Source organism: Dromiciops gliroides, chromosome 1 (assembly GCF_019393635.1).
Source record: "Dromiciops gliroides isolate mDroGli1 chromosome 1, mDroGli1.pri, whole genome shotgun sequence".
Classification (NCBI taxonomy): domain Eukaryota; kingdom Metazoa; phylum Chordata; class Mammalia; order Microbiotheria; family Microbiotheriidae; genus Dromiciops; species Dromiciops gliroides.
This window is the reverse complement of record NC_057861.1, coordinates 752,365,867-752,392,159: the sequence shown is the minus strand read 5'-3', so window position 1 is coordinate 752,392,159 and position 26,293 is coordinate 752,365,867. Positions and strand designations below refer to the sequence as shown.

The 26,293-nt window shown below is 39.8% G+C and overlaps 1 protein-coding gene across 2 annotated transcripts in view; it reads left to right on the top strand.

The window, feature by feature from the left end:
• The window catches only part of CACNA2D3 (calcium voltage-gated channel auxiliary subunit alpha2delta 3), a 1,069,564-nt gene that overhangs the window by 386,602 nt on the left and 656,669 nt on the right, over positions 1 to 26,293 (top strand). For both annotated transcript variants that reach the window (XM_043978536.1, XM_043978534.1), the window contains exon 5: positions 7,613 to 7,775. In XM_043978536.1, coding sequence (XP_043834471.1) covers positions 7,613 to 7,775 — 163 coding nt within the window. The remainder of the gene's footprint in view (positions 1 to 7,612; positions 7,776 to 26,293) is intronic.

Sequence of the window (26,293 nt, the reverse complement as noted above, 5' to 3'; positions counted from 1 at the left end):
CTTTGACTGGAGGGAGAGATGCAAGGCAGAAGTTTGGCAAGGCATTATTGGTAACAAAACAAGGTTGAAAGGGATTCAGGTCTAGAATTGAACTGATTCACCAAAGAGTTGAGATAGGGAAGAGAAGAGAGTATAGGCAATGCCAGAGGATGTCCTGGGAAAGAACTGCATTTAATAAATGGTTATTGATTTATTGGTTAGTGAAGAAACACAAGCTATGAACACTGAATATTGAAAGACACCATGAGGTGGTGGCTTGGGAGAATAAACATAGCTTGTAATTATGACTTTGCTACCAATTCTTCTGTGATTTTGGATAGTCCCTGAATCCTTTTGGGCCCCTAGTTCCGCACCACCAAAATGAAAGAATTAAGTGATCTCTTTAGCAATTAATGTTGTACCATTTTGAGTGATCCAGGCAACAAATGCCACAGGAACACAGACAAAAGAAGCCTCTAAGGGTTGGAGTGACTAGGGAAGATTTGGCATAAGAAATGGGTCTCCAGCTGGGCTTTGGAAGATTAGTAGATTTTGGATGGGGCAGCCAGGTGGATCAGTGGATAGAGAACTGAATTCAAATCTGACCATGGACACTTACTAGGTATGTGATGCTGGGAAAGTCACTTAACTGTAAGGGCCTTAAATATCCTGAACCATCTCCAGTCATCCTGATATATATCTTGCCACTGGACCCAGATGCCTCTGGAGGAGAAAGTGAACACAGTTGGTGACCTTAAACAGCCCTCCCACACTTAAATCCAATTCAGTACAAGTCATGGCATCACGCAGATGCCACCGTCCTCTTCAAGAATGAAGAACAAACAACAGATTTTGGATAGTTAATGTGGATTGAGGAAGATTTTTCCTGGACAGGGAAGGGGAACTTCCCTGGAAAGTAAAGGAAGGTGTTAAAGGTTAAAATGCACATGGTAAGTGCAGCTAGGTGATGCAGTGGATAAAGCACCCGCCCTGGATTCAGGAGGACCCGAGTTCAAATCCAGTCCTAGACACTTGACACTTACCAACTGTGTGACACTGGGCAAATCAATTAACCCTCATTGCCCCACAAAAAAACAAAAACAAAAAAAGCCACCAAACAAACCAATGAAAAATGTATATGATATATTCGTGGGAAATGTGTAGTCATCTATTACAAGTGCAGAGATTTAATTTTGGAGAATAGTGAGAAATGAAATTGTAAAGGTAGCTTATGCCAGGATGTAGCTGGCCCAGACTGCCAGTCGAAGAGAATTTGTACTTTTCCCTGTAGGTAATGGGAAACACTAAAGGTTTTAGAGCAAGTGAATGACAGGGCAAAAGCAACATTAGAAATAGGAAGTTGTGTTTCAGAGAAATGGATGCTGGGACTCTAAACTATAGGGGAATCTTCAACTCCAGGAGTTTCTATCCATAGGAGGGCATGGTGATTGTTTTTGCTGATTCCCAATTGTGGTCCATCTTCACTTAGTATTGAGATATGAAGCCCGAATGAACTTGAGTTAGAGTTCTAAGCATGCATGTCTCTCTACCTAGGAATAGGAGACTCTAAGAGCTCCCCCCAAATTTGCCCATCCAAATGCTTCTCTTCCAGAGAATAATCAATATCGTTCAATCCAATGAATGGCACCTTAGAAATAAACCAAATGGAATTATGACAAGCCATATTGCTAAGACACTGTGGCATCATGTGTCAGACCTACAAAGGCAGAGTGGTTTGTACCTACACACTGGGGGATGAAAAGGGAAGTACATTGATTATGGGTAACTGATACATTTCCTTTGGGGAAATCAGCCACCTCTAGTTTCCTCCTGACTTCATTGGCATTCTGAGCTTTGTGGATAATTTAATTACTTGGGAAATCAAAGGCCTCATAAGAGATCTCAACACAAAAAAGAGCTCAGGGAAAAGAGGAAAAAAGAAATTATCATATCATTCTGCTGAGAACTGGCATGCAATTCGTTTTTCAATAAATTAAATTTCTAGTTATAGGGAACAATAGCCTGGAAGGCTTTGGTCCTCTTAGAATTGTTAACTTTCTGGGAAGTGTTTGGTCCTGGAAAGATTAAGATGTCATTTAACATAATGCACAGTATGGATCATATTCTTGATGCTCTGTGTGCTAGGAAACCTTCTGAGGGAGGGGGGACTGAAATGGCTCTCAGATACTTCATGCATATGATCATACATGCAACTGGATACCTGAAGGCTAATCATCCATGCCTACCTGCAGGCTCTGATTGATATTTCAGTGCCTTTTTGTGTAAAGTGCTATGATAAAGCCTTACTCACATTTTATGCATTTACCTATGTGTATATATTCATATGCTTTTTTCCTGTGCTTTTCTTTTTGTTCTGAAAGAAATTCTTTCATCTCTTTGCTCACCTGGAGGTGATAGTCACCGATTAAAAAACAAAACAAAACAAAACAAAAAAACAGGGAGGGCTTGATTGGATAAAAGAGACTAGCTAAACACAGTTTCTCATAGGTAGGTGTACATTCCGGTGAAGCAACCTGGTGAAAGAGAAAGAACAGAGATTTGGAGTTTGAGAACCTGCTTCAAATCCTATCTCTGCCATGTACTACCTGTGTGACTAGGGGCATGCCATTTGACTTATCTTGCTTTCCATTTAGTAATCTGTAAAAGGAGGAAAAATAGATTAGAGCTGAAGTGCCCAACTTCCAATTTGCTGAAGTGTAAATGGAATTACAGAATATTTGACAAGGTCAATTCAAATGCAATGAAATATAGATTATGTTAATTTATGGTTTTCCAAGGCAATATGCAGCCTATAGGGATACATTCCTATTGGAGTTTGACATCACTGGATTAGATGGTGGCTAAGATCCTTGTAGATCTATATCTGGGATCCTATGCCATGGTGTGTGGCTGATCTCACCTTTCAGCTTCCCTGAAAGCATCAGTTGCTGGACAGCTCCCTACCTTCATCTTTTTTTTTTTTCTCACTATACCCCACCCAGGAAATAGAGCCTTTAAGAAGTAGTAGAACGGTCTGTAGCAAGTAGGTGATGATGGAAGGAGCTAATAGAGTGATATGCACTGTGAACAAAGTAACAGCAATATTGTAAGATGATCAGCTAACTATAAATGACTTTGTTATTCTGAGCGATACAATGACCCAAAACAACTCTGAAGGATTTATGATGAAAAATGTGATCCATGCCCAGAGAAAGAACCGAGCGTGTCTGAATACAGACTGAAGCATAATTATTTTAGTTTATTTTACTTGAGTTTTTTGTCTATTTTCTCTCACAAGCTAATATGGAAATGTTTTGTATAACTACACATGTATGACATATTGAATAGCTTACCTTCTTTTGTTTATTTTTTGGGTTTTTTTTGGTGAGGCAATTGGGGTTAAGTGACTTGCCCAGGGTCACACAGCTAGTGAGTGTTAAGTGTCTGAGGCCAGATTTGAACTCAGGTCCTGACTCCAGGGCCGGTGATCTATCCACCGTGCCACCTAGCTGCTGTGAATAGCTTACCTTCTTAAGGGGTAGGGGGGTGGAAGGAAGGTTATTTGGAGCACAAAATTTATTATTATTTTTTTCAGCAACAAATATTTATTTTATTTTCCAGTTACATGTAAAGGTACTTTTCAACATTCATTTTCATAAGATTTAGAGTTCCAAATTTTTCTCCCTCTCTTTTCTCCCCCCTCCACAAGATTGCAACCAGGTTAAATATATACAATCCACAAGTGTTCTTTTTATCAGTTCATTCAGTGGGGGCACATAGCATTCCTCATTAGTTCCTTGGGATTGTCTTGGATCATTACATTGCTGAGAGTAGTTAATTCATTCACAATACTGCTGTCACTATGCACAATGTCCTCCCAGCTCTGCTTACTTCACTATACCTCGATGTTCATTAGTCTTTTCAGGTTTTTCAGGGATCATCCTGTTTGTCATTTCCCATAGCAAAGACCATTCCACTACAATCATATGGCATAGCTTTTTCCATCATTCCTCAATTGATGGACATTCCCTTGATTCTCAATTCTTAGCCTCCACCAAGATTTGCTGTAAATATTTTTTTGTACAATTTTTCCCCCTTTGCTCTTTTTCATGATTACTATTGTTAACTGTTTCCCCTCCATCCTATTCCCTTCCCCATGATATTTATTATCCATCTTCTTTCATCCTATCACTCTTCAAAAGGGATTTGCTTCTGTCTGTCCCCTCCCCCACTCTGCCCTTCTTTCTTTTTCCCCTCTCTCTTTATCCCCTTCCCCTCCTATTTTCCTACAGGGTTAGAGAGATTACTCTACCCAATTGAGTGTGTACATTATTCCCTCCTTGAGCCAATTCTAATGATATCGAGGTCTTTGAGCCAATTCTGATGAGTGTTAGGCTCATTTACAGCCCAGATTAAATAGATTATTCCACCCAGTTGGGTGTGTCTGTTAGTCCTTCCTTGAGACAGCTCTGATGAGTTTAAGATCTTTGAGCCTTTTCTGATGATTATAAAATTCATTTACTACCCTACTCCTCCCCATCTCTTCCCCCACTCCATAAACCTTTTACTGTTTCTTTCATGTAGGATTTCACCTCTGCCCTTCCCCCTCCCCCAGTGAATTCCCTTCACCACTCAATTTAACCCTAAAGATGTCATCACCTAGCTAAGTGACACAGTGGACAAAGCATCCCCCCTGAACCCAGGGGGATCCCAGCCAAAACCCAGCCTCAGACACAAGATAGTCGCCTACTGTATGACCCCAGGTATGTCCCCCAGCTCCATTTTTTATGGTTCTCAAGGGTCTTGTATTTGAAAGTCAAATTTGCCATTCAGTTCAGGTCTTTTCATCACAAATATCTGAAAGTCCTTTTTTCATTAAAGTCCCATTTTTTCCACTGAAAGATTATGCTGAGTTTTTCTGGGTAGGTGATTCTTGGTTGTAATCCCATTTCCTTTGCCCTTTGGAATATCATATTCCATGCCCTCAGGTCCTTTAATGTAGAAGCTGCTAGATCTTGTGCTATCCTGACTGGGCCTAGACAGTACTTGAATTCTTTCTTTTTGGCAGCTTGCAATATTTTCTCCTTGACCTGAGAGCTCTGAAATTTGGCTATAATATTCCTAGGAGTTTTACTTTTGGGATCTCTTTCTGGAGGTGATCAGTGGATTATTTCAATTTCTATTTTAGCTTCTTCCTCTATAATTTCAGGGCAGTTTTCCTTGAGAATATCTTGGAAGATGATGTCTAAGCTCTTTTCTTGATCATTGTTTTCAGGTAGACCAATAATTTTCAAATTATCTCTCCTGGACCTATTTTCCAGGTCAGCAGTTTTTCCCCAGAAGATATTTCACATTGCCTTCTATTTTTTTTTTATTCATTTGGATTTGCTTTATTGTGTCTTGGTTTCTCATAAAGTCACTGACTTCCATTTGTTCAATCCTAATTCTTAGGCAATTATTTTCATCAGAGAGCTTTTGTACCTCTTTTTCCATTTGGCCAATTTGACATTTCAAGGTGTTGACATTTTTCTCATGTCTTTCCTGCATCTCCTTCATTTCTCTTTCAATTTTTTCCTCTACCTCTCTAACTTTATCTTCAAAGTCCTTTTTTGAGCACCTCTGTGGCTTGAGACCAATTCATATTTTTCTTGGAGGCTTTAGATATAGGGACCCTAATGTTGACATCTTCCTCTGAGGGTGCATCTCAGTGTTCCTTGTCACTGAAGAAACTTTCTACGGTCCTCACCTTTCTCTGTCTGCTCATCTTGCCTTTCTTTTACTTGACTTTTAGCTCCTTAAAGTGGGGCACTGTTTCCAGGCTGCAGTATCCCAAGCTTAAGAAGTCCCAGGTGGTATGATTTAAGGAGAATCAGGTTCTTCACTCCCCTGGCCTGTTGCCTGGTCCTTAGATGACCCCAGACTAACTTACTAATCAACCAGCTTTGTTTGTTGTGTTTGTTAGCTCCAAGGAGCCTGTGCCCCTTCCCGACCTGGGCCACTGCTACTCAAGCCTACCTCTTGCTTCTCAGCAGAGGTGTAAATTCCAAGTTCTGCCTTAGCACCAGCATAGACCCCTGTAGTCTTCCCCCTGCCCAGGGCTCAGCCCACTCACCAGTCTGTGAGCTTAGTTCCAGATGACACTGGTGCTTCAGCTGATTCAGAGGCTCTTGGGGTCTTCTTCTCTGGTGAGGCCTTCCTGGGACTGGATCTGTGTCAGGGTGACTGTGGGGTTGGGCTCGACTCCTGTAATAGCACAGTAGCTCCCTCCTTCTGACCTTCCAAGCTGTTCTTGGTTAGAAGATTATTTCAGCACATTCTTCTGTGAGTTTTGCTGCTCCAGGAATTTTCCTATGGTGTTATTTGGATGTTTTTTGGAGCGATCGTGTCCTGAGTTTGGGAGCTCACTGCCTTTTCCTCTGCCATCTTGGCTCCACCCCGGAAGTGACCCAAAGTTTTAAAAATGGATGTTAAAAATTGTTTTTACATATAATTGGGAAAAATAAAATTCTAAATAAATGAAAAAAGAAAAAAAGGAAAGGTAACAAGAGGAATGAAATTTTTGGGAAATTATAGCTTCTTTCTTGGAAATGTTGTTTGAGATAGCTATGTTATAATGAGGTGGAGGTTTTGAGGAAGCATTTCGAGGTGTGAGGTTTGAGTCCTGAAAGATAAGATATGCAGATTTTGGAGTCATCTGCTTCAGGATGGCAGAAGTATCCTTTGGAGACAATGAGGTCTCTGAGAAGTCAAATCACAGAAGGGGAGAGGCTCCAGGCCAGAGTGTTGGGGTATAACCACATAAAGGCATCAAATTATGGATGAATATAATAATCGTACAGAGTAGTACAAAAGGTCAAGACAGATCAAAAGCAGATCAGGATAAAGCAATGTCACAAAATTCCAAAGAGCAGAGGGTGCTCAGCAGTGCAAAGAGGTCAAGAAGAATGAGGACTAATAAGAGGACACAGGGCTTAGCAGAATAGAAATCACTGATGACTTTGATAAAAGAAGTTACAGTCAGGTGGCAAGAGACAGAACCCAAACTGCAACGGGCTAATATAATAAGGAGATATTGTACTAGAATATCTTTCATTACATCATAAAATGGATTGGATTTTATAAACACTAATATTAAAGAAAATTAGGGCACCATATTGTTCAGTCAGTTCTTGGGAGATACTGGAGTGGTTTGCCATTTCCTTCTCCAGCTCATTTTACAGATGAAGAAACAGGCAAATAGGGTAAATGACTTGCCCAGGGTCACACAGCTAGGAAGAGTATGACACCAGATCTGAACTCAAGAAGAAAATCAGGGTAGTATAAGGGATCACCTTTTTTCAAGGTAATTCTTTTGAAGCCAAATTTGCTGAGAAGGTCCTAATCTACATTTGTATATTCCCCTTAATAGGAGTTTCCTGAACCAATGAAATAACAGGTTTTGTTCCTTTCCTTATCCCTCTGAAGCTGGGTAGGCTCATTTTGTATCTTTTGATTGAAAGAAACATTTTTTTTTCTTTTAGACAGATTCAAATGTGGGTGGTAATGAATGAAAAATTATCAAAAAGTACATTGAATATCCAATTCAGATATGGACACATTGCAACAAGTCACTCCATTTGATTTTCTCTTTCAGTATGAATATTTCAATGCAGTCCTGATTAATGAGCAAGATGAGGAAGGAAAATATTTGGAGCTGGGGAAGGAGTTCATATTGGTTCCAAATGACCATTTTAACAACTTGCCTGTCAACATTAGTCTGAGTGATGTTCAAGTTCCAACCAACATGTACAACAAGGGTAAGTCTGGCTTGCAGCCACTTGATACTTGGGCTGAGGGACCAGAGCTGGGAGGAGTTATGCCACATCTGCCTGATGCTAATGTGCTGATACCAGAAGAGACCTGTGATGATAAATTAGGCAGAGATACAGGCAGGATGTGTGGAGAGACCTAGAGGACTTTTCTTTCTTCCTACTGAGAAACTCTCCATAATCTCCATTATTCCTGTGCCTTTTAAAACTCTGTATTTGATTCTATCCTCCCTCCCTCTCCCTTTCTCCCTCTCTCTCCCTTTCTCTCTCTCTCTCTCTCTCTCTCTCTCTCTCTCTCTCTCTCCTCTCTCTGTTATCTATCTTATCTTTCTATTTAAATGAAATGTTTTGGAGTGTTGCAAAGCATCTCCTTTGTTGGGCACACATGTGGTCATAAAGCCATGCCTTTAGATTCTGCTTCTAATGTCTATTAGCTGTGTGAACTCTCTGAGCTTTAGACAACTCTCTTCAATCAATCTATTAAGTTATAGAATGTTGTGATCTGTATTGATGAAATTGTCACACATAAAATACCAGTGCTTTGATTTCTTGGCCTACATGTCATGGAAAACTGGAATGTGACATATCCAGGCCTGTCTATTCTATAGAGGTATACCACACAACAACATGGAATGGAGTGGTAGAAGGAAGCATAATCTAGAAAAAAAAAACTCTCTGAGGGAAGGGATTTCTTCCTATTTTGCCTTTTTATCATCATTCTTATTATCTGTGAGAAAATGGGTAGTTGTCTCCTCTCAATGAGGATATATAACAGTCAATCATACCCCTCCTGACCTGCTTGTAGGACAAAGGTCTCAGATCCTTTCCTCCCCCTCCAACAAATGAAATCATATGGTTCTAGGAGCCCAAGCTAGTCTCAGTTAGGCCCAACTGGTCTCAATTAGGTCCTGATTAGCTAGTCTTTGCTGGTAGATTGTAACCCTTGAGTAATCAATTAGTGATGAAAAAGGGGAGGGTCTATTTGTGCTAGGGACTAGGGGATAAAATGGGGCCTACGAGCCCCATTTTCACATTTGGTGCATCCATTAGCTGCACACTAGGGTGTCTCCTTCTCACAAGAAGGAAATAAAAGAGCCTTTTGTCATATCGCTGCTGAGTTCCCAAGGATTATTAAGAAGAGGATTGATTTTCCCTCACATTATCCATCATGCATTTATTAAGTCCCTACTGTGTGCCAGGGCTATGCTAGGTGCTAGGGATACAATTAAAAAGAATGAGGGAGTTACTACTCTCAAGGTCTTTGTTTAGATTATGATCTCCGTGAGAACAGGGACCATTTTTTGCCTTTTTTGTGTCCCTAATTCTTAGCAAAGTATCTGGCATATAGTAGGTATTTAATACCTGTTTGGTGAATATGCTGATTGACTTTTGAATGGTGACAGAACAATTATTTATATATAAACATGTACAGAATAAATATGAGGCATTAAATACAAGATTGTTGGGAAGGGAGAGCACTAGAATTTGAGGAAAGATAAGGAAAGGCTTCATGTAGGTGGTACTTGAATTGGATCTTGAAAAGCAGTAGAGGTTCTGTGACAGAGAAATGAGTAGTGAATACATCCCTTTTATGGGGGAAAGCCAGTGCAAATGCTGAGAGATGGGTTACGGAGTTTAATGAATATAGAGAAGGGCAATTGAACTGGATTCCAAATGTGAAAGGGAAAGTAATGTTCACTGAGATTGGAAAGATAGGTTGGGGTAAAGATGTGAAAGGTTCTACAAGTCAAACAGAGAAGTTTGTATTTTAGTCTAGAGTGAGTAAGAATCCACTATCACTTGTGACAGGAATGAAACATTCACATAAGGAAACTCATTTGGGCATCAGTGTGGAGGATGGATGGGCTTGGGAGAAGGCAGGGAGATCATATAGGAAAAGCAACCACAATAATTTAGTTGAAAAGTTATGAGGGTCCATACTAAGGTAGTAGCCATATGAGTAGAGAGAAGGGAGTTGACATGAGAGATGCTATAGCAGTAGAATTAGTAAGATTTGGCAACTGAGTGGTTGTTTTGGGGTATTGAGTGACTGGAGCAGGAGGTCATAGAATTTGAGGAAACTAAGGTTAGGAAGCTTGAAAAGGCATGAACATAGGGGCAGCTAGGTGGTGCAGTGGATAAAGCACTGGCCCTGAATTCAGGAGGACCTGAGTTCAAATCCGGCCTCAGACACTTGACACTTACTAACTGTGTGACCCTGAGCAAGTCACTTAACCCTCATTGCCCTGCAAAAAACAAACAAACAAAAAACATGAATATGGATGTTGAAATCACCTCATATAATGGCATGATGTGGTTAGGAAGGTAGCAGATGGTAAGAGTTTGTTAGTCATTGGCAAAGTATTGGGTGGCAGCCGAATAGGGTGAGGGCTTATACACTTGAAGGATCAATGCCAAAAGGCCAAGTATGCTAGACCTTGATGGCAGTCTCTGACTTCACTTTTTTGAATGGCTGGGGAGGAGAGTAGGTGTTTTCAGGTAGTCTCCATGGTGGCAGAGGGCACTGGACAGAAACTGGGTCCCCCTCACTGACTTCTATATTAAGTGATTGTGATGGGGAGTGCTCTTGATAGTACAGACAATGCCTTATATATAATTAGCAATTTATAAATACTAGTTGCTTTCGATTGAATTGGTATGGTGTCAAGAATTCTGAGCTTGAGGGCCTGTGCCTCAAAACTTGCCTGTGACACCTTCTAAACATGTGATCATGAGTAAGTTACCTTACCATCTCTGGGCATCAGTTTCTATATTTACAAATGGGGTCCATAGGGCTGTTGATAGAAAAACAGTATATAGATGAGTTAAATGTAAATTATATACATATATACATATATATACATATATATACATATATATACATATATATACATATATATACATATATATATATATATATATATATATATATATATATTTTGCGGGGCAATGGGGGTTAAGTGACTTGCCTAGGGTCACACAGCCAGTAAGTATCAAGTGTCTGAGGCCAGATTTGAACTCAGGAACTCCTGAATCCAGGGCTGGTGCTTTATCCACTGTGCCACCTAGCCGCCCCGTCCAATGTAAATAATATTTTAACTGTCAAGAATAAGCCTACCACAAAGTAGAGACTGATTAAGATTCGGAAAGACATTTATCGCCTGAATATAATATTCACTAAGTTTGTGAAAGAACCTACAATGTCTAGATTTTGTCATTATGACAATGATGATGGTGGTAGTAATCGTGATGTTGATGATACATAGGGCTTTTATCTATGCAATGACTTATTTTTAATGTTCATTTTACAGATGAAAAAATTGAGGATTAGGGGGGTTAGCAGGTCATCTGAGATAAACAAATTAAGTGTTTTGTAGACTCACAAAATCTGAAATTTGGAAAGGTCCTGAACGACCTCCTCACCCAACCCTTATGGTGATGAGAACCTCTTCTATACCACACTCCAAATGGCTGCCCTGTCTTCCTTTGAAAATGTCCATTGTGAAGCAACCCCACAAACTCTTGGGCTTACACATCCTATGTTGGTACCGTTTTTTACATAAAGCTGACATTTTTCATTCTAGTTTCTCCCCACTCTTCCTATTCTTAATTTCTGGGGCCAAGGGACACAAGAATAATCTGTCTTCCATTTCACGCAAGCATAGTAATCATGCACATTGCCATCTGCCAACAAAGGGCCTGAGCTGGTAATGCCTCTCCTGGAGGAGAAAAGGAAGTACAGTAGAAGGAGAAATAAGGAGAGTCTGGATAACTTGTCTTCCAGTCCCAGATTTACGCTCACAACTTCTGTGGCCATGAGAAAGTGTCTTTTCCTCTCTGGGCCTCTGTCTTCAAGGGTCTGAGGCAGGATGTGAACTCACTATTCTTGATTCCAGGAAAGACTTCTGTCATCCATTATTGATCCTATGCAAATCATCAGGCCTGAGTCAGGTGTCTGTAACAAAACAGACTAGATTTTCTTTTCTGAGTGGGAAAAGAGGACATAGACAGAGGAATGTAGTCTTAGATGACTGACATCACACCATGAGGTTGTGTCCCGCCAAGTAGTGGCAATAATCCAATCATTAGAGCCATCTTATAAATTAGATGAGGCAGACATGTTGCCAGGAAATTGGCAGCTGTTGATGCACTCATCTCAAGGGATATAGATTCTTAAATGAAAACTCAAAATTAGCAAGACTCTATGAGCATATTTCTAGATACAAAATAATTAAGGAAGATTTTTAATGGCAGTTGCTTACAAGTTACATGAGCAATTAAAGTTTATAGTGAGTTTTAATTGCACTGCATGTTGAGTGTTCCCAGTCTGGCTGTACCTTTCCTCAAAGAGCTTCATAGTTCTGATGCTCTCCCCATTGTTGATTTCCCACAACATAGAAGGGGAGGCTACCAAAACCACAGAGCAAAATCAACATGGCTAGCATAGCATTGGATCACTTTCAATTTCACCTCAACAAGAAATTAGCTAGCCAATCGTTTGATTAAAAAAAGACCCCAAAGTAACATTAAATCTCCTGTTAAATGTTCCCTTTGGGGTTTTCTTATCTCCCATATACAGAGCAAGTCTATGTGCCCTACGGATCTTATAAGCAATTGACCAATGTCAACTGGGCTGCCCAATAGTGTTTGGATAGGAAATGAGTGATCACTCAGAAAGACAGGGAAGGGGGCTTCATAAAATGCCTGTCTCTATTTTCTTAGTTCAAACCATACTCAAACAATCATTTCTTTTTTTGAGCTGCATGAAAATATTTTATCTTTCAAAGTCTTTTCAGCTCAGAACTGTCCTGCTGATTCCTTAAATGTATGTTCAGCACTTGGACATTGGCTTTGATGAATCCATGCTGGTTGGTTTGCCTTGCACAAAGGAAACACTTGCCTGTTTCTTGGCAGCTTAAACTCATGTTTGTCAAGTGGGATTGGCTGATGTGTGCTTGGACACTAGCTGTCTTGTGCTAGACATCAATGGCAATTGATGTTGAAATCTGAAAACCCTGTGTGTTCTGGATTGCCCAAGGTGACTTCTGTGTTCAGTCCATTTACAACAGAAAGTAGACATATCTTAATGTTTGGCCAAAAATATCTCTTCCCTTTCTCCTTTTTTTTCTGTTTGTACATTAAGTAATAAAGTAGAAGAACAGGTTTAAACCAGTGGTCCACTGGAGAGCATTTGATTTAATGCAATGGGTAGATTTTGAGCATCTCCCATGTTCCAGACATTCCACTAGGTGATGAGAACACACAAACAAAAACTCAGAGTCCCTGTCCTCGAGGAGCTTAAATTCTATGGAGAGGATATATGTAGATAAATAAATGCAAACAATTTAGAAAAGAAATCCTAAGTAATTTTGATGGAAGTGAGCACTGATAACTAGCATAGTCAGGGAAGGGCTCATGTGAGGTTCTGATGGCATCTGATCTGGGCCTTTGAGAGAACTGGTGTTCCATTAAGGCACGAGTGAGGAAACAAAAGTATTCTACACATGGTGGACAAACTGTAGATGGAACATTCTATACAGAGAGTGGTAAGTAAGACTAATTTCCATACAGCCCAGAGATGACAAACCACTCTGTCTGGTTGCTGGATCTCTACCTTCCACTCTTAGAATACTGTTTTTGAGAGTTTGGATTGCTTTATGGAAGATTCTATGTGGGTTACCATTTTGACTTCTGGGCCTTCTAGGTTAAGGAAGAGTTCTTCCCAAGGGATTCTTTATTGAAAGTGAAGGTCTTGATTAACCCTAAGAGGAAACTATAAATTCTTAAATTATATCTGAAATATGAATAGGTATCAGTGAAGCAAGTCATGTGAGGCCAGCAAGCCAAGGGGCAAGGATGTGAAAAGGTTAGGACCACTTCCCTTATTGGTTCCTGCCAAAGGCCATCCTTTCCCAACCTGTCTTTACTCTTAGGAAGTCCAGCCCCAGGTAAAATCAGGCTAAACTGAGCACTTGGGGAAGTCACGGAGAAAGCAACTAGAAGTTTATGTGAGAGAGGATATCATAGATATCAAAAAGTAAAAAATGTTACAGGGGAAAAGAAAAAAGAGAAGGAAAGTTAGAAAGGAACAAGAGAGTTATGCTAGGAACAGAGTATGTGCGATTGTCAGGTAGCCCATGCCAATCTTGCCCATGTTGCCTTGGTGATTGTAAGTGATGATGATTTAGCAGCCCAAAATTTGCAAAGCACTTTACATTGCCTACCTTGTCAGATTATCAAAGAACCCCATTTTTGATCAGTGCTACCATTATATCCATTTTTACCATGTTAAATGACTTGCTAGTCAGTATCTGAAGTATGATTTGAAAAGAGGAATGTTCATGCCAAATCTGGCTGTCTTTCTCTACATCCACTAGAAGTGGTTTTTTCTTCTTCTTTTTAAACCCAAGAGCCATTGTGGTATCCAAGTATCTGGTCTTTACTGAAGTATGGGTGAGTGACAAAACCCAGTGATGGAGACAAATGGCTCAATTTTTTTTAAACTGTAGGAACAACTCTGTTCAAATAAGCAGTAAATAAGAGGCAGTTGGCATGACAGTGTCATGGACCTGGGCCCATATCCCACCTCTGAAAGGAATTGTGTCACCTTGGGTATTTTGCCTCATCCCTTTGATTCTGTAAGACTTGTCCACTTAGTTAGAGATGGGCTATGACCTAAGTTAGTACTCAACTCATAAAATCACAGAAAATGGCTGTATTGATTTAAGGACAAACCAGCCATTTCTCTGAGATTTTCCCAGAGGGATTCTTAGTATAGATGGATAATTAGAAATTTCTGCAGAACCAAATTTCAAATAATGCCATATGTACTGGAATCATGGGTGATATTGGCAGGGGGTGGGGGAGCGTGGCAAAATTTTTAAGAAAGATTTTTGGGTTAGACAGAATGCAAAAGGCCTAGTTAATTTTGAGCCTCAATTCAGCCTGTTTGGACAAGTCCCTTTTGTGCTTCAAGTGAAAAATTTGGGCACTGTGTTCATTCAAACTGAAGTCCTCTCCCGCTCTGAGGATCTGAGATTCTAAGAAGAAGTACTCACTTAGGTCTGGCTATATCAGAGTTAATGATCACTATAGGTTCAGGATAAAGTTTATCTTGGAAGGAACAACATTTCTGTGTCAAACTTGGGTCCAGTCACTATCAGAGTCCATAGTGGAAAAGCCATCCTTCAGTGAGGTCAGAGGGAGTCCTAATAGTCCTTTCCTACCTTTGTTAGAATTTTTGCTCCTTGAGGTCTTATATTTATATCCTCAATACTTAGTGGATTCCCCGGCACAGAGTAAGCACTTAATAAATGCTTATTGCTTTGTTGCAAAGTTATTTACATGTTGTCTCCCTCATTAGAATGTAAGCTCCTTGAGGGCAGCCACCACATTTTTTCCTTTTATGTATGTGTGTCTTCAGCACTTTGAACAATGTCTGATACATAGTAAATGCTCACTGACTGATGGAAAGGACAAGCCTCCTAAAGGAAGGATAACTCAAATGGAATTCCAAGGCTTATTTTCCCATTTAGAACACATTTAGACATGGTGACCATTCCAGACATTTGATACAAGGAGACCACGGGGTAGGTGAGTTGACCTCTATTCCCCCATACATACCCACAAATTCAATAAAGTGTTGTTGTCAATTTTTGCCATTGCATCTCCAGTTCCTTGTAGATGTAGGCACTTAATAAATACTCATTTCCCCAAATCTGGTGCAAACTTTTCCAGTTTGCCTTTTGTCCACTACCCAGTCAAAAAAAAAAAAGTGGAGATGGGCCACAGCTCTTGTTGCCGTGAGAAAGTGGCAGGCAGCTGGCCATTCCAACATATTTGGAGCAAGCCTCTCCCTTTCCTTGGTCACGAATCCCCTTTTGTTGTTTTGTTCCAGGCTGTGAAATATCCTCAAAGGCATCTCTTAAAAGATAATTTGCCTCACAAACTTTCTCTGATGCTCTTGATGCCTGAGAAATAAAAACAAAATATTCTCCTGAGGAAAGATCTCAGCTAGTATTTTTCCAGTGGCTCCTGAAGGACCTGAGCTTCTTGGGGTTGTATGCCTTTATTTTAGGCTCCAGACAGTCCCTATAGACCTTTTTTCCTCCACCCTCCCTCTTCTATTTCAAGCTCTTTACTCCCCTTAACCAGCCAGTGGTTTCATTTCTATAGCAGAAAGGGAAATTCCATTTTCATCTGATTAGCATTTATTAAGTACCTACTGTATGCTAGACTCTGGTGTTACAAAGCCAAAATAGAAAACATGATTTTACCTTCATGGAGCGTACACTACATTAAAGGGAGTGCAGTGTGCACATGGGTGAGTATTATAAGCAAATTTGAGGAAGAAGGGAAAGAAATAACAACTGTGTCCTCCCATGGCATGATAATCTGGAGGGGCATTTACACAAGGATGTCTTTCTCTTTCTTGGAATCTTCACAACTCAGACTTTGTGGAACAGAATCCAACCACTGGAAGATGAATTGGATATGTGATGATTCACACTTGCAACAAAAGCATTTACACTTAAAGGCTCAAAGTGCTCAATTCTGTAGGGGAAAAAAGTGTGTAATGTATAATTCTTAGCACATTAACAAAAGGTAGGGGTGCATCCAGGGGGAATAATTTTTGGCCCCTGTGCCTCTTTCTTCATATCTATAAAGTCTTTATGAGAATGAACTACATATCAACAGTATCCTTGATGAAAAGATGAGAATGTTTTCTGAGATAACAGAGAACAGACTTTTGAAAACCACTTTCTACAGCAACATAAATCTTTCTTAGCATGAGATTAGTAATTATGAGAGATAACATTTACCTAGGGATTTAGGTCCAATCATAGAGATAAAGTTGATTAGAGATACTCTGCTAATTGTTAGCAAGTGGATTAGCCCAGAGTGCCAACAGATTCTGGCTTTGACACTCTCAGATTGCAACAGTACTAATTATATTTTTACCAAGAATCATCAAAAGATACATGATGCATGGTGAAACATAAGAATGAGTAACTATTGGACTTCCCTTGCCTCTCTCTGTACTTAGCAGATACTTACCTGTTGTATCCTACAGCAATCGTGAAGGTCTTGCTAGGTCAGAAAACAACAAGCCCCCTCTGAATGGCTTTGATTCATAGAATACCAAGCTCATCCTCTGAAAATTAAGGTTGCATGTGCTCTAAAGGTCCCTGGAGAAACACATGTGAACTGCATGAGCACAATACAGCAGGTCACTAATGGCTCCTTGTGTACCATTAGGGGCAATAAAAGATGGCATCTGGGGAAGGGAGGAATGCTTTTGAAAGGAGGTGGGTAAGTCGGAAAGAATGGGATACAGATGAGTAGTTAGGGTGCTTCTCTGGCACCAGATATCAAGGACCTTGAAAGAGGCTTTCAATGTGTAGGGTAGAATCCCTATGAACACTATGTGGGGAGGTTTGGATAAGGATTGCATGAGATGGGTTGAGATCTGTATCTCTGGAGGAAATACTCACATTGACTTGATCATGGACCCTTGGGAATATTAAGATTTTGAGTAAACTACTTTGGAGATGTCCTATTTATTACTGCATCCACATTTTAGGATGGGCACTGACAAACGGGAAGATGTCTAAAAGATGGGTAGTATTTTCATTGGATCTTCTCTTTTCTTCTTTTTCCTCCTCTTTTTCTCCCCATAAATTTGGGGAAGTCCTGGGATAGGAACTTCCTCCACCCATGCAGATAAGCAACTTGACTGTAACAGAAAGTTTGACAATGTTGTCTGGAGTAACAAGGGGTTAAGTAACTTGTCCAAGATCACCTTGGCAATATGAGTCAGAGGTTAGGGACTTGAACCTATTTCTTCCTATCTTGTAGACCGGCACTCAGTTTGTGATGCTGTATCCATTCACCAGAGGGCCAGGACTTTGATATTGAAGGGACTTTAGAGATCAACTGATGATGGGACCTGGAAACATATGACATTAGGATCATGGGCAGGAACTGGGGATAATTGGCATGGAAAAGAAATTGGAGATGTGTGTGAGGACATGATTCATGCTTTTTAATGTTTGAAGAAGGGAGATAGAGAAGAGGAGAAGGGAGGAGAGGAGAGGGGAGGGGAGGGGAGAGGAGAAAGACAGATATACAGAGACACAGAGTGAGACAGAGAGATAGATACAGACAGAGAGACAAAGAGAGACACACAGAGAGAACACATATTAGACCTTCCCTGTTTGGACCCAGAAGACCAAAGTAGCATTAATGTAAGTGGGCACAAGTTGTAGTGAGGCATATTCTGACTCGTCTACTCGTTTCTGAACTGTGACATCTTCATTGTTTTAAATCAAGGGGCTGTTGATTAAGCACAAACTCTGTGCTGTGCAGTACTGGTGTCCCTGGGCCTGCTAGATGCCTAGTCAATTTGTAGGTTAGTCAGAATCATCATCACCATCAGCACCAACACTAACATTTATATTTCACTTACTATGTGTCAAGCACTGTGCTAAGCACTTTCAAATCATTATTACATTTGATACTCACAATAATCCTCAGAGGTGATTGTTGTTTAGTTGGTTCAGTTGCATCCAACTCTTCATTGCTTCCAGTAAAAATACTGGAGTGGTTTGCATTTCCTTCTATAGCTAATTTTACATATGAGGAAACTGAGACAAGCAAGGTCAAGTGTCACACACAACTCGTACGTATCTGAGGCCAGATTTGAACTCGGATCTTTATGATTCCAGGAATAGCACTCTATCCACTGGGCCACCTCGCTGTAAAATCAGGATCATACTCATGTTCCAAATTTACCCAAACGCTGTAAGAAGCAATATTTTACAGTGGTAAGAGCACTAGCTCTTATCAGGGAAGCTGAGATCAAATCCCACATCAGATATATATTAAATATATTACTTTGAGAGAATGACTTAATCTCCATGAACCTCATATTTCCTAATCTATGAATTCTAAATTATAATCTATCTCTATTAGATAGCATTTGGGGTCCATTCCAGCTCAAAATCCATGGTCCTATAACCTTTCGGATTAACCGTTCTTAATTTCCTTATCTGTAAAATGGAGTAAATCTGAAAGCACTTTCAGTTATAGATAGACAAAAGGAAGCAAGCAAGGAAGGAAGGAAGAAAAAGAAGGCTTGCTACTATGGGTCACTGGGCTAAGCACTGGGGATAAAAATGCAAGCAAGTGAGATAGTCCCTGCCCTGTAGAAGCTTATATTCTAATTGAAGAGACAACACATAAAGGAGAGCTGGAAATTAGGGTGGGGTATTTGTGTAGTAGCATGGTAAGAGATGGCCAAGAAGGGATGAAAATCTGGTTTCACTTGAGATGGGGTATCTCTCACAACTAGAAGGCCAAGGTTCCTGGTGGTGGTACATGTGTGTGTGTGTGTGTGTGTGTGTGTATATGTGGGTGTGGGTATATGTGTTCAATCCTAATTAAAGGTTTATCCAGCACAATAGAAATGTGAGATACTTCCCTTCAATGATATAGATTGCAGTACATCCATGCCTGCCCATCCTGTGTGATCCTCATGCATGTCTTTCTGAAAATATATCACAGGGGATCCCCCACATGGTGAGGCCCTCTTCTAGTGCTTTTGGCATTGCACTGATAGTGGATGGGGCACATAAGTTAGTATGTGCCTTGTATTTACTTTTCTTAGTGTTTGTTTTCTCTGTCCCTGTAGAAGTAAACTCCTTGAGGGCAGGGGCTGTCTCATGTTTATCTTCATTTGTTCAGCACCTAAGAAAACATTTGATTCATTGAAGGAACTCAGTAAATATACTTGAATTGGCATGTTGAATTGAATGGGCTTCTATCTCTTTGGTGAATTCCTCATCCATTTCCAGAAGATACCTTTGGGCTCTTGGGCATTATTTCCCCAATGGAGTCAACAATGTTAAGGTGACTGGTTAGACTATCCTTGGAAAGCTCTTAGTCCTTCAAAATGGGAAGTGGTTTAAGAGAAAAGAAGGCATCTGACCACCTCTCTTGAGTATGGGAACTCTCTCTGTTTCTTTCTAACAGACAAGCTTTTGAGGCTTAAGTACAAAGCCCCTGATGCTGGAGGTAGGAGTGTGGGACTATTTAAAAGGAAAGCTCATATGATGGATGCAGAGATGGACAAGTCTCAACTGTGCTTTGGATTTGTCAAATGTCTCAACTGATTTCTCAAATGTTGGGTTTGATAAAACCCAAAATTCATTTTTTCCAAGCACTTTTTCCCCTTAATTACGTGTGTGTATTTTAAGGGAAATTTAAGCCATATGTTTCTGATTCGTTTACACTGAAATCATTAAGATGTTGTTTTCTCGGAGCTATTTGATGTTCACAAAGCGCTGTGAACCTTTTAAAGGTCCATGTAAAGATCCCCTTCTCCCCCACCCCTTTTGAAACCAGGATACCCTGTTTGCCAATAGTAAACAAACCTGGCGGCTCAAGGGTCCAGGTTTGCTTCAAGATTCTGAGCTTCGTAAATTGAAGAAAGGTGCTCATCTTAACTTATTGTTTATGAGATCACAGGATATGAGATTTAGAGTTGGAAGAGACCTTAGAAGCCATCTGGTCCAACACCCTCATTTTGCACATAAGGAAACTGAGACTCAGAGAGGTAAGGGGACTTGTCTAAGGTCTCACAGATAGCATCAGAGGGTGGGATTTGAACCTTGGGGATCTTAATCCAGAGGCATTGTTCTTTTTACCAACCAGTTGCTTTTCTGTCTTTCCCACTTAATGTGAAGGGAATGGATGCAGTTCTGACCTTGCCATGGAGTAGATTCTTGAGCAAACCCTGAGAAAGCCAATTCTATCACATATCTCCCACCATTGGAGAAAGTACCATGAAGAGATTCCACTGCTTAGCTTGTTGGTGCCTAGGTTGCCCAGTGTGCTATAGTGCTTGTTTATGAAATAAAGTTACTTGGAGGCTCTCAGTATCAGAAGATATGCCAGAGACCCCTTAAGCCCACAAGTCCCTGAACAAGAATCTGCTCATTGAGACACACATACATCCCACAAGTTGTTGTCCAGCCTGCTTTTGGGGAGGGAACTGACTCTAACATGAAGTAGTCCAACCCACTTCAGGACAGCTCTCCTTATTACATAGATGTTCCAGATATTGAGTCAAAAACTGCTTCTTTGTGACTTCAATCCATTACTCCTTTTTTGACTCCATGGCAAAGTTTCATGGGCAAAAAGAAAAAAAAACAATAAACAAAACCACAAACAAAACAAAACAACAACAAACAAACTATATGCTTAGAAATGCCATGAAGACAAGGATATTATCTATTCTAAATACCAAGACCATAAGATCCCAATGATGTGAAACTTATTCTTATCCTTCTCTTATTAGTGATTTCCCTATTACAAATAGGCTGTATGGGGGCAGCTAGGTGGTGCAGTGGATAGAACACTGGCCCTGGAGTCAGGAGGGCCTGAGTTCAAGTCCGACCTCAGATGCTTGACACTTACTAGCTGTGTGACCTTGGGAAAGTCACTTAACTCCAATTGCCTCACTAAAAAAACCCAAAAAACAAAAACCACACACAAACAATAAAAACCAACCAAACAAAACAAATAGGCTGTATGGTTTTTTCTTCTTAAAACGCTTTTATGAATTTTTCCTTCTTTTCTTGCTTTTCTCTTTACTTCTTTTCTTTCCTTACTGTACACAATCATTTCTCAAACCTGATCGCTTCTTTATACTTTGTATTTTTCTTAGCAGGATCATTAAAGTTCTGAGTCAGAAGGGATTTCAGGGGACATTTAGTCTAATTCATATGTCAAATAAAATCCCCACTTCCATATGCTGGATGAGGGTTTCTCCAACCTTCTCTTAGAATCTTACAATCAGAGGGAGCTCTCTACATCCTGACACCGATAATTTTACTTGGTGATTGTGCTTATTATCAAATTGATAAGAGATTGTTGCTTCTTTGCAATGGCACTCACTGTTCCTAATTCTTCTGCCTAGGCCCAAGCTGAAAAAAATCTATTTCTTATTCATATATGAATTCTTCAAAGACTTAAAGATCAATACCATTGTCCCAAGCTTCCAAATTTTCTTTTCTTCAGGCTAATTTTTGCAGTTCCTAAAACCAATGTTCATATGATCCTGCATGTTATATCGTTCTGGTAGAACATCCGCATCTTGAGGAAAGGGACTGTTTTATTTTTGTCTAAACATTCTGCAACCCTCTACAGCTTGTTAATCACAACAGGTGCTTAATGAATATTTGTTAGATGGGATTGGATTGGATTTTTTCCCTCAGAAATATTATAAGTGATTTCAAAGTATCCCTCATTGACTTTGTATGAATGAGGAAATGTTTCCCTTTTCACTTCTGGTGGTCATTTCTGAAATTAAGCAAATCTCTATTCATTTGAGGACTAATTATCCATTCTCTAGATCACTCAGATTTGTTAATACTGACTACTTTCTTTTTCTGACTTCCTACCTTGAGGTTATTTCCTTGATTGCTTACGTTTCTATTTTACTTCTGGCTATTGGATTTTTCAATAGTTGGAGAAAGAGTAGATTATAACTATTGCTTAAAATTAGCCTTTAGAATTAGCTATGAATTTCAATGAACAACAAGAGGCCTGCCTCTCATTAACAAAAGTAATCAAAAATTGGCTGGAATTTTTCTTCAAAGTGACTTGACCAATTCTACCTCCATTGATTAGAACTTTTATTAATGAAAAAACTGTTCGATAAACTGCATGGCTAAATAATATGATTCCATGAAAGGTTTTTCCCTTGCTGGACCTTTTAAACATATTCCAGAAGAATGAGTAGAAATTAAAAAGTCATGAGAACAAGTATAATTTATCACTTTAGAAAACACTAGATAATTCTAGAAATGGCCTGCTGAGTAATGGTAGCCCAGAATGAAAATACAAGGGCAGAAATTGTTTTCACATTACCAGATCCAATCAAATAAAATGTGTGGCAGAGCCCAGAGGATTGTTTCCATTGGGCTGTGCAGTCAGTGTCCATATTCTGAATGGATGGGCTCTCCGATCAATCTCAGGTCTGCTGTCTTGTTCTTGTGTATTCATCAGGAAATTAGCTCATTTGTTGTGCTATGATTAGAAATGCAGTGATAAACATCCCAGCCTGATTTGTCATTGTGCCCCCTTTGAAAAAAATATGCATTATTTGGCATGTTGGCAAGATTGTCCAGCCATGAGATTTATTAAAATGTACATCCATCAATATGTCAAGAACATGTGACTTAGACAGAATGCAAATTCCTGATGCAGGAAACCGTTGTGTCATTTCAGAACACAACTTTCCTAGTATTTATAATCTTAGAGAATAGAGAGGATGTGAACCCAGACCTTCCTGACTCCACGTGACTCACTCTGTCCATCAATTCTCACTGGTTCTCTAAGATGGACATAGACATTATCATCAGGTGACTCAGGTTTTGGCCAAAAAAATTGGTGTCAACCCATTGTAAGTAGAAACTAACTTCATTTTATATAAATGTTTCCAGTCTCTGACTTATCACAATAGTACTTGCTTTGAAGTACTTTAAAAATAATATTCAACAAGATAGTCCTCATTACATCAGTTTCTGAGATATATATTGGAGATGATAAACAACACAATGCCTGGCCTCCAGTTGCTTACAATACGGCAGGTGGCATATCACATTTCTACAAATAAAAGTTGATAGAAAGTGGAATGTGACAGAAACAAAGAAAAGATACAAACTAAATGCTTCCAGGAAATCTGAGGGGTTAACGAATATTATTGACTGGGGACACGTGGGGAAAAGTTCACTGAAAGATACTGTCTGAGCTGAGATAAAGAGAAAGGTATAGATTGTGAAAATCAGGACTGGTGAGACAGGACCTTTAAGATCTGGATGTCACCTGTTGCATAAACATAGCTGGAGGAAAGTTAGAGCTGAAAGTGGGAAACATATAGGAGACAACATGATCTATGTGAAGAGGAGTAACATCTTCTCAAAGGGCTCCATAGAGTCAGATTGTGGAGGGACTGTGATGTCAAGTCGAGTAGTTATTTTTTTATAAGCAACAGGCATCCCCTTAAGGCATTTGGGTAAGGGAGTGGGATGATTATACTTGTTCTTCAGGAAGATTATTGAGGGAATTGTTTAAAGATGAATTGAGGGGCAACTAGGTGGCACAGTGGATAAAGCACCAGCCCTGGATTCAGGAGGAACTGAGTTCAAATCCAGCCTCAGACACTTGACATTTATTAGCTGTGTGACCCTGGAAAAGTCACTTAACCCTCATTTCCCCACCCCACTCCTCCCAAAAAAGATGAATTGGAAAGGGAGAAGGCTGGATGCAAGAAGACCATTTCAGATTTGATTATAATTATCCAGGCAAAAGGCTTGATGGGGGCTTGAATTGGGATGGTGGGAGTAGAAGTAGGGAGGAGGGAACAGATTTGAGAAATATTTCAGCAGCAGACCGAAGAAGTCTTGGCAAATGATTGGCTGTTGGGGTGAGAGAGAGGGGAGAGTCTGTATTTCTTTCAGAGATCAGAATGTTCTCATTTTAACCTGGCACAGCACATTAGGAATGTGTCTTGCTTTAAGCATGCTCAACATACTAAAACCAAATTTACAAAACAGATTAATCAGTGGATAATTATTCCCAATATATAATTCAATTCAATTCAATAAGCATTTACTAACAATTAGAGTGATCCCAAAGGGAAATGGGCAAGCTTGAAGGGGAGGAGGGTCCCCCCTCAATGGATCTTCTGTAAGCAGAGCTGGAGTTACCACTTGTTGGGAGCAGCATAGAAGGAATTTGGGGCCAGGTATAGGTGACACCAGCTAGATTCTGAGTCCTTCCAGAAGTGCAATTCTGTGATCTATGCCTTGTTACACTTGGGCCCCAGAAGACAGAACTGGGATTAATGGACTAGGGTTACAAAGTTGTTTTAGGTCAAAATGGAAGGAAACTTTTTCAAATAATTGAAGCTTTCCCGTGGTGAGAGGGGCTTCTTCATAGGGTGGTGGACTGGAGGACTTCAAATTAAGGCTCATAATAAATAAACCTTTTATGTTGCTGGTAATCTTTGCTTTCACCATACATGGATGATTTCCCAATATACGAGTCAATTCCAGAAGAGATAGACCATTGCTTTGCATAAAATCTCTTTTTAGACAGGCATAATTATTGCTTTGCCTCTATTTTCAGAACCTGGACAAATCTACTGGGAGCTCTTGGCCATCACTGTGTGCATCTTGGTCTTTAGGAGCAAGATAAAAGGCCCCTGGCTCTAGTTATAATCTCGCCTTTGTTACCAACCTTAGGCAAATGATTTTGTCTCTCTGGGCCCTAGTTTCTCTCCTCTTCTGTAATACAATTGGATTAAACTTTGAAATTCTATTATTGTACTCTTAAAACATGGTCAAAGACTTTTCTTTTCCTTCAAAGAATGGAAGACCACTTAGCGATGTTAGAAAAGGAATTCTTATTTAGCCACAGGCTCGATTAGATGGGCTCCCTAACCTTCTGAAACCAAGAGCCTAGCCTGTATAATCTGAATGAAGTCTTGAAACATAGTCATCACCTCCTTTAATTGTGATTTGGTCTACTGACAAAATGTTGTTTATATATGTCCCTATGAAACTGACTGCCTCTAGTAACATTGTTTTAACTAATGAGTTTTTGTGGGTCCACTAGATGGTTTATCCTTGTACTCTCAAAAGCATTCTAGAGGTAGGATAGCATAGTGGACAAACAATGGACTTAAAATCAGGAAGATCTGGGCTTGAATCCTGCCTTGGGTACCCACCTCCTATGTGAGCATGAGTAAATCACTTAACCACTTAAAGCCTGTTTCCTCAGGTATAAAATGCAGATAATAATAGTTGTATAACCTCTTTCTTTGGGCTATTGTAAGGTTCAAGTGAGATTCTCTATGTAGATGTTTTCAAAACTTTAGATTGCTATAAAATGCCATCATTATTTCTTCTGTACTATAGAAAAATATTTTTAAGTGTTTAATTACATAGTAAATTAACAAGTATAACTGGTATATCTTCATTGCCTCATAGATATATTTCTTCTGAGCCTCAAGATAACCCTATTAGGTAGTTATTGCTACTACTTGTAGGTGATCCAGATAAAACAGTATTTTATAACGAACATGTGCAGATATTTCTCTGGCTCTGTAACACACTGATATCTGGTAGTCTGATATTGAGATGTGGGGCATTGAGTGAAGGGCCTCCTAGTTGCTTAAGTGATTCTTGAGTTGCATGACCACAGTCTATTCCACAAACAGCTTGAAGAAGGTATAGAAGAACATGGTCCGCATACCATGGCTGCAGTCCAGGAAAGGAAAGACAGGTTGCCTGGGGCTACCTGGAGGTGAAGGCTGAGTGAGATGATGGCTGCCATTGAGCCCAGGGCTCAAAATATTTAATTCTTAATGTGATTCATGATACTAAAATCACCCCTTTGTGTCAAAAACATGGAGACGCCATTGCTCACAGGTGAAA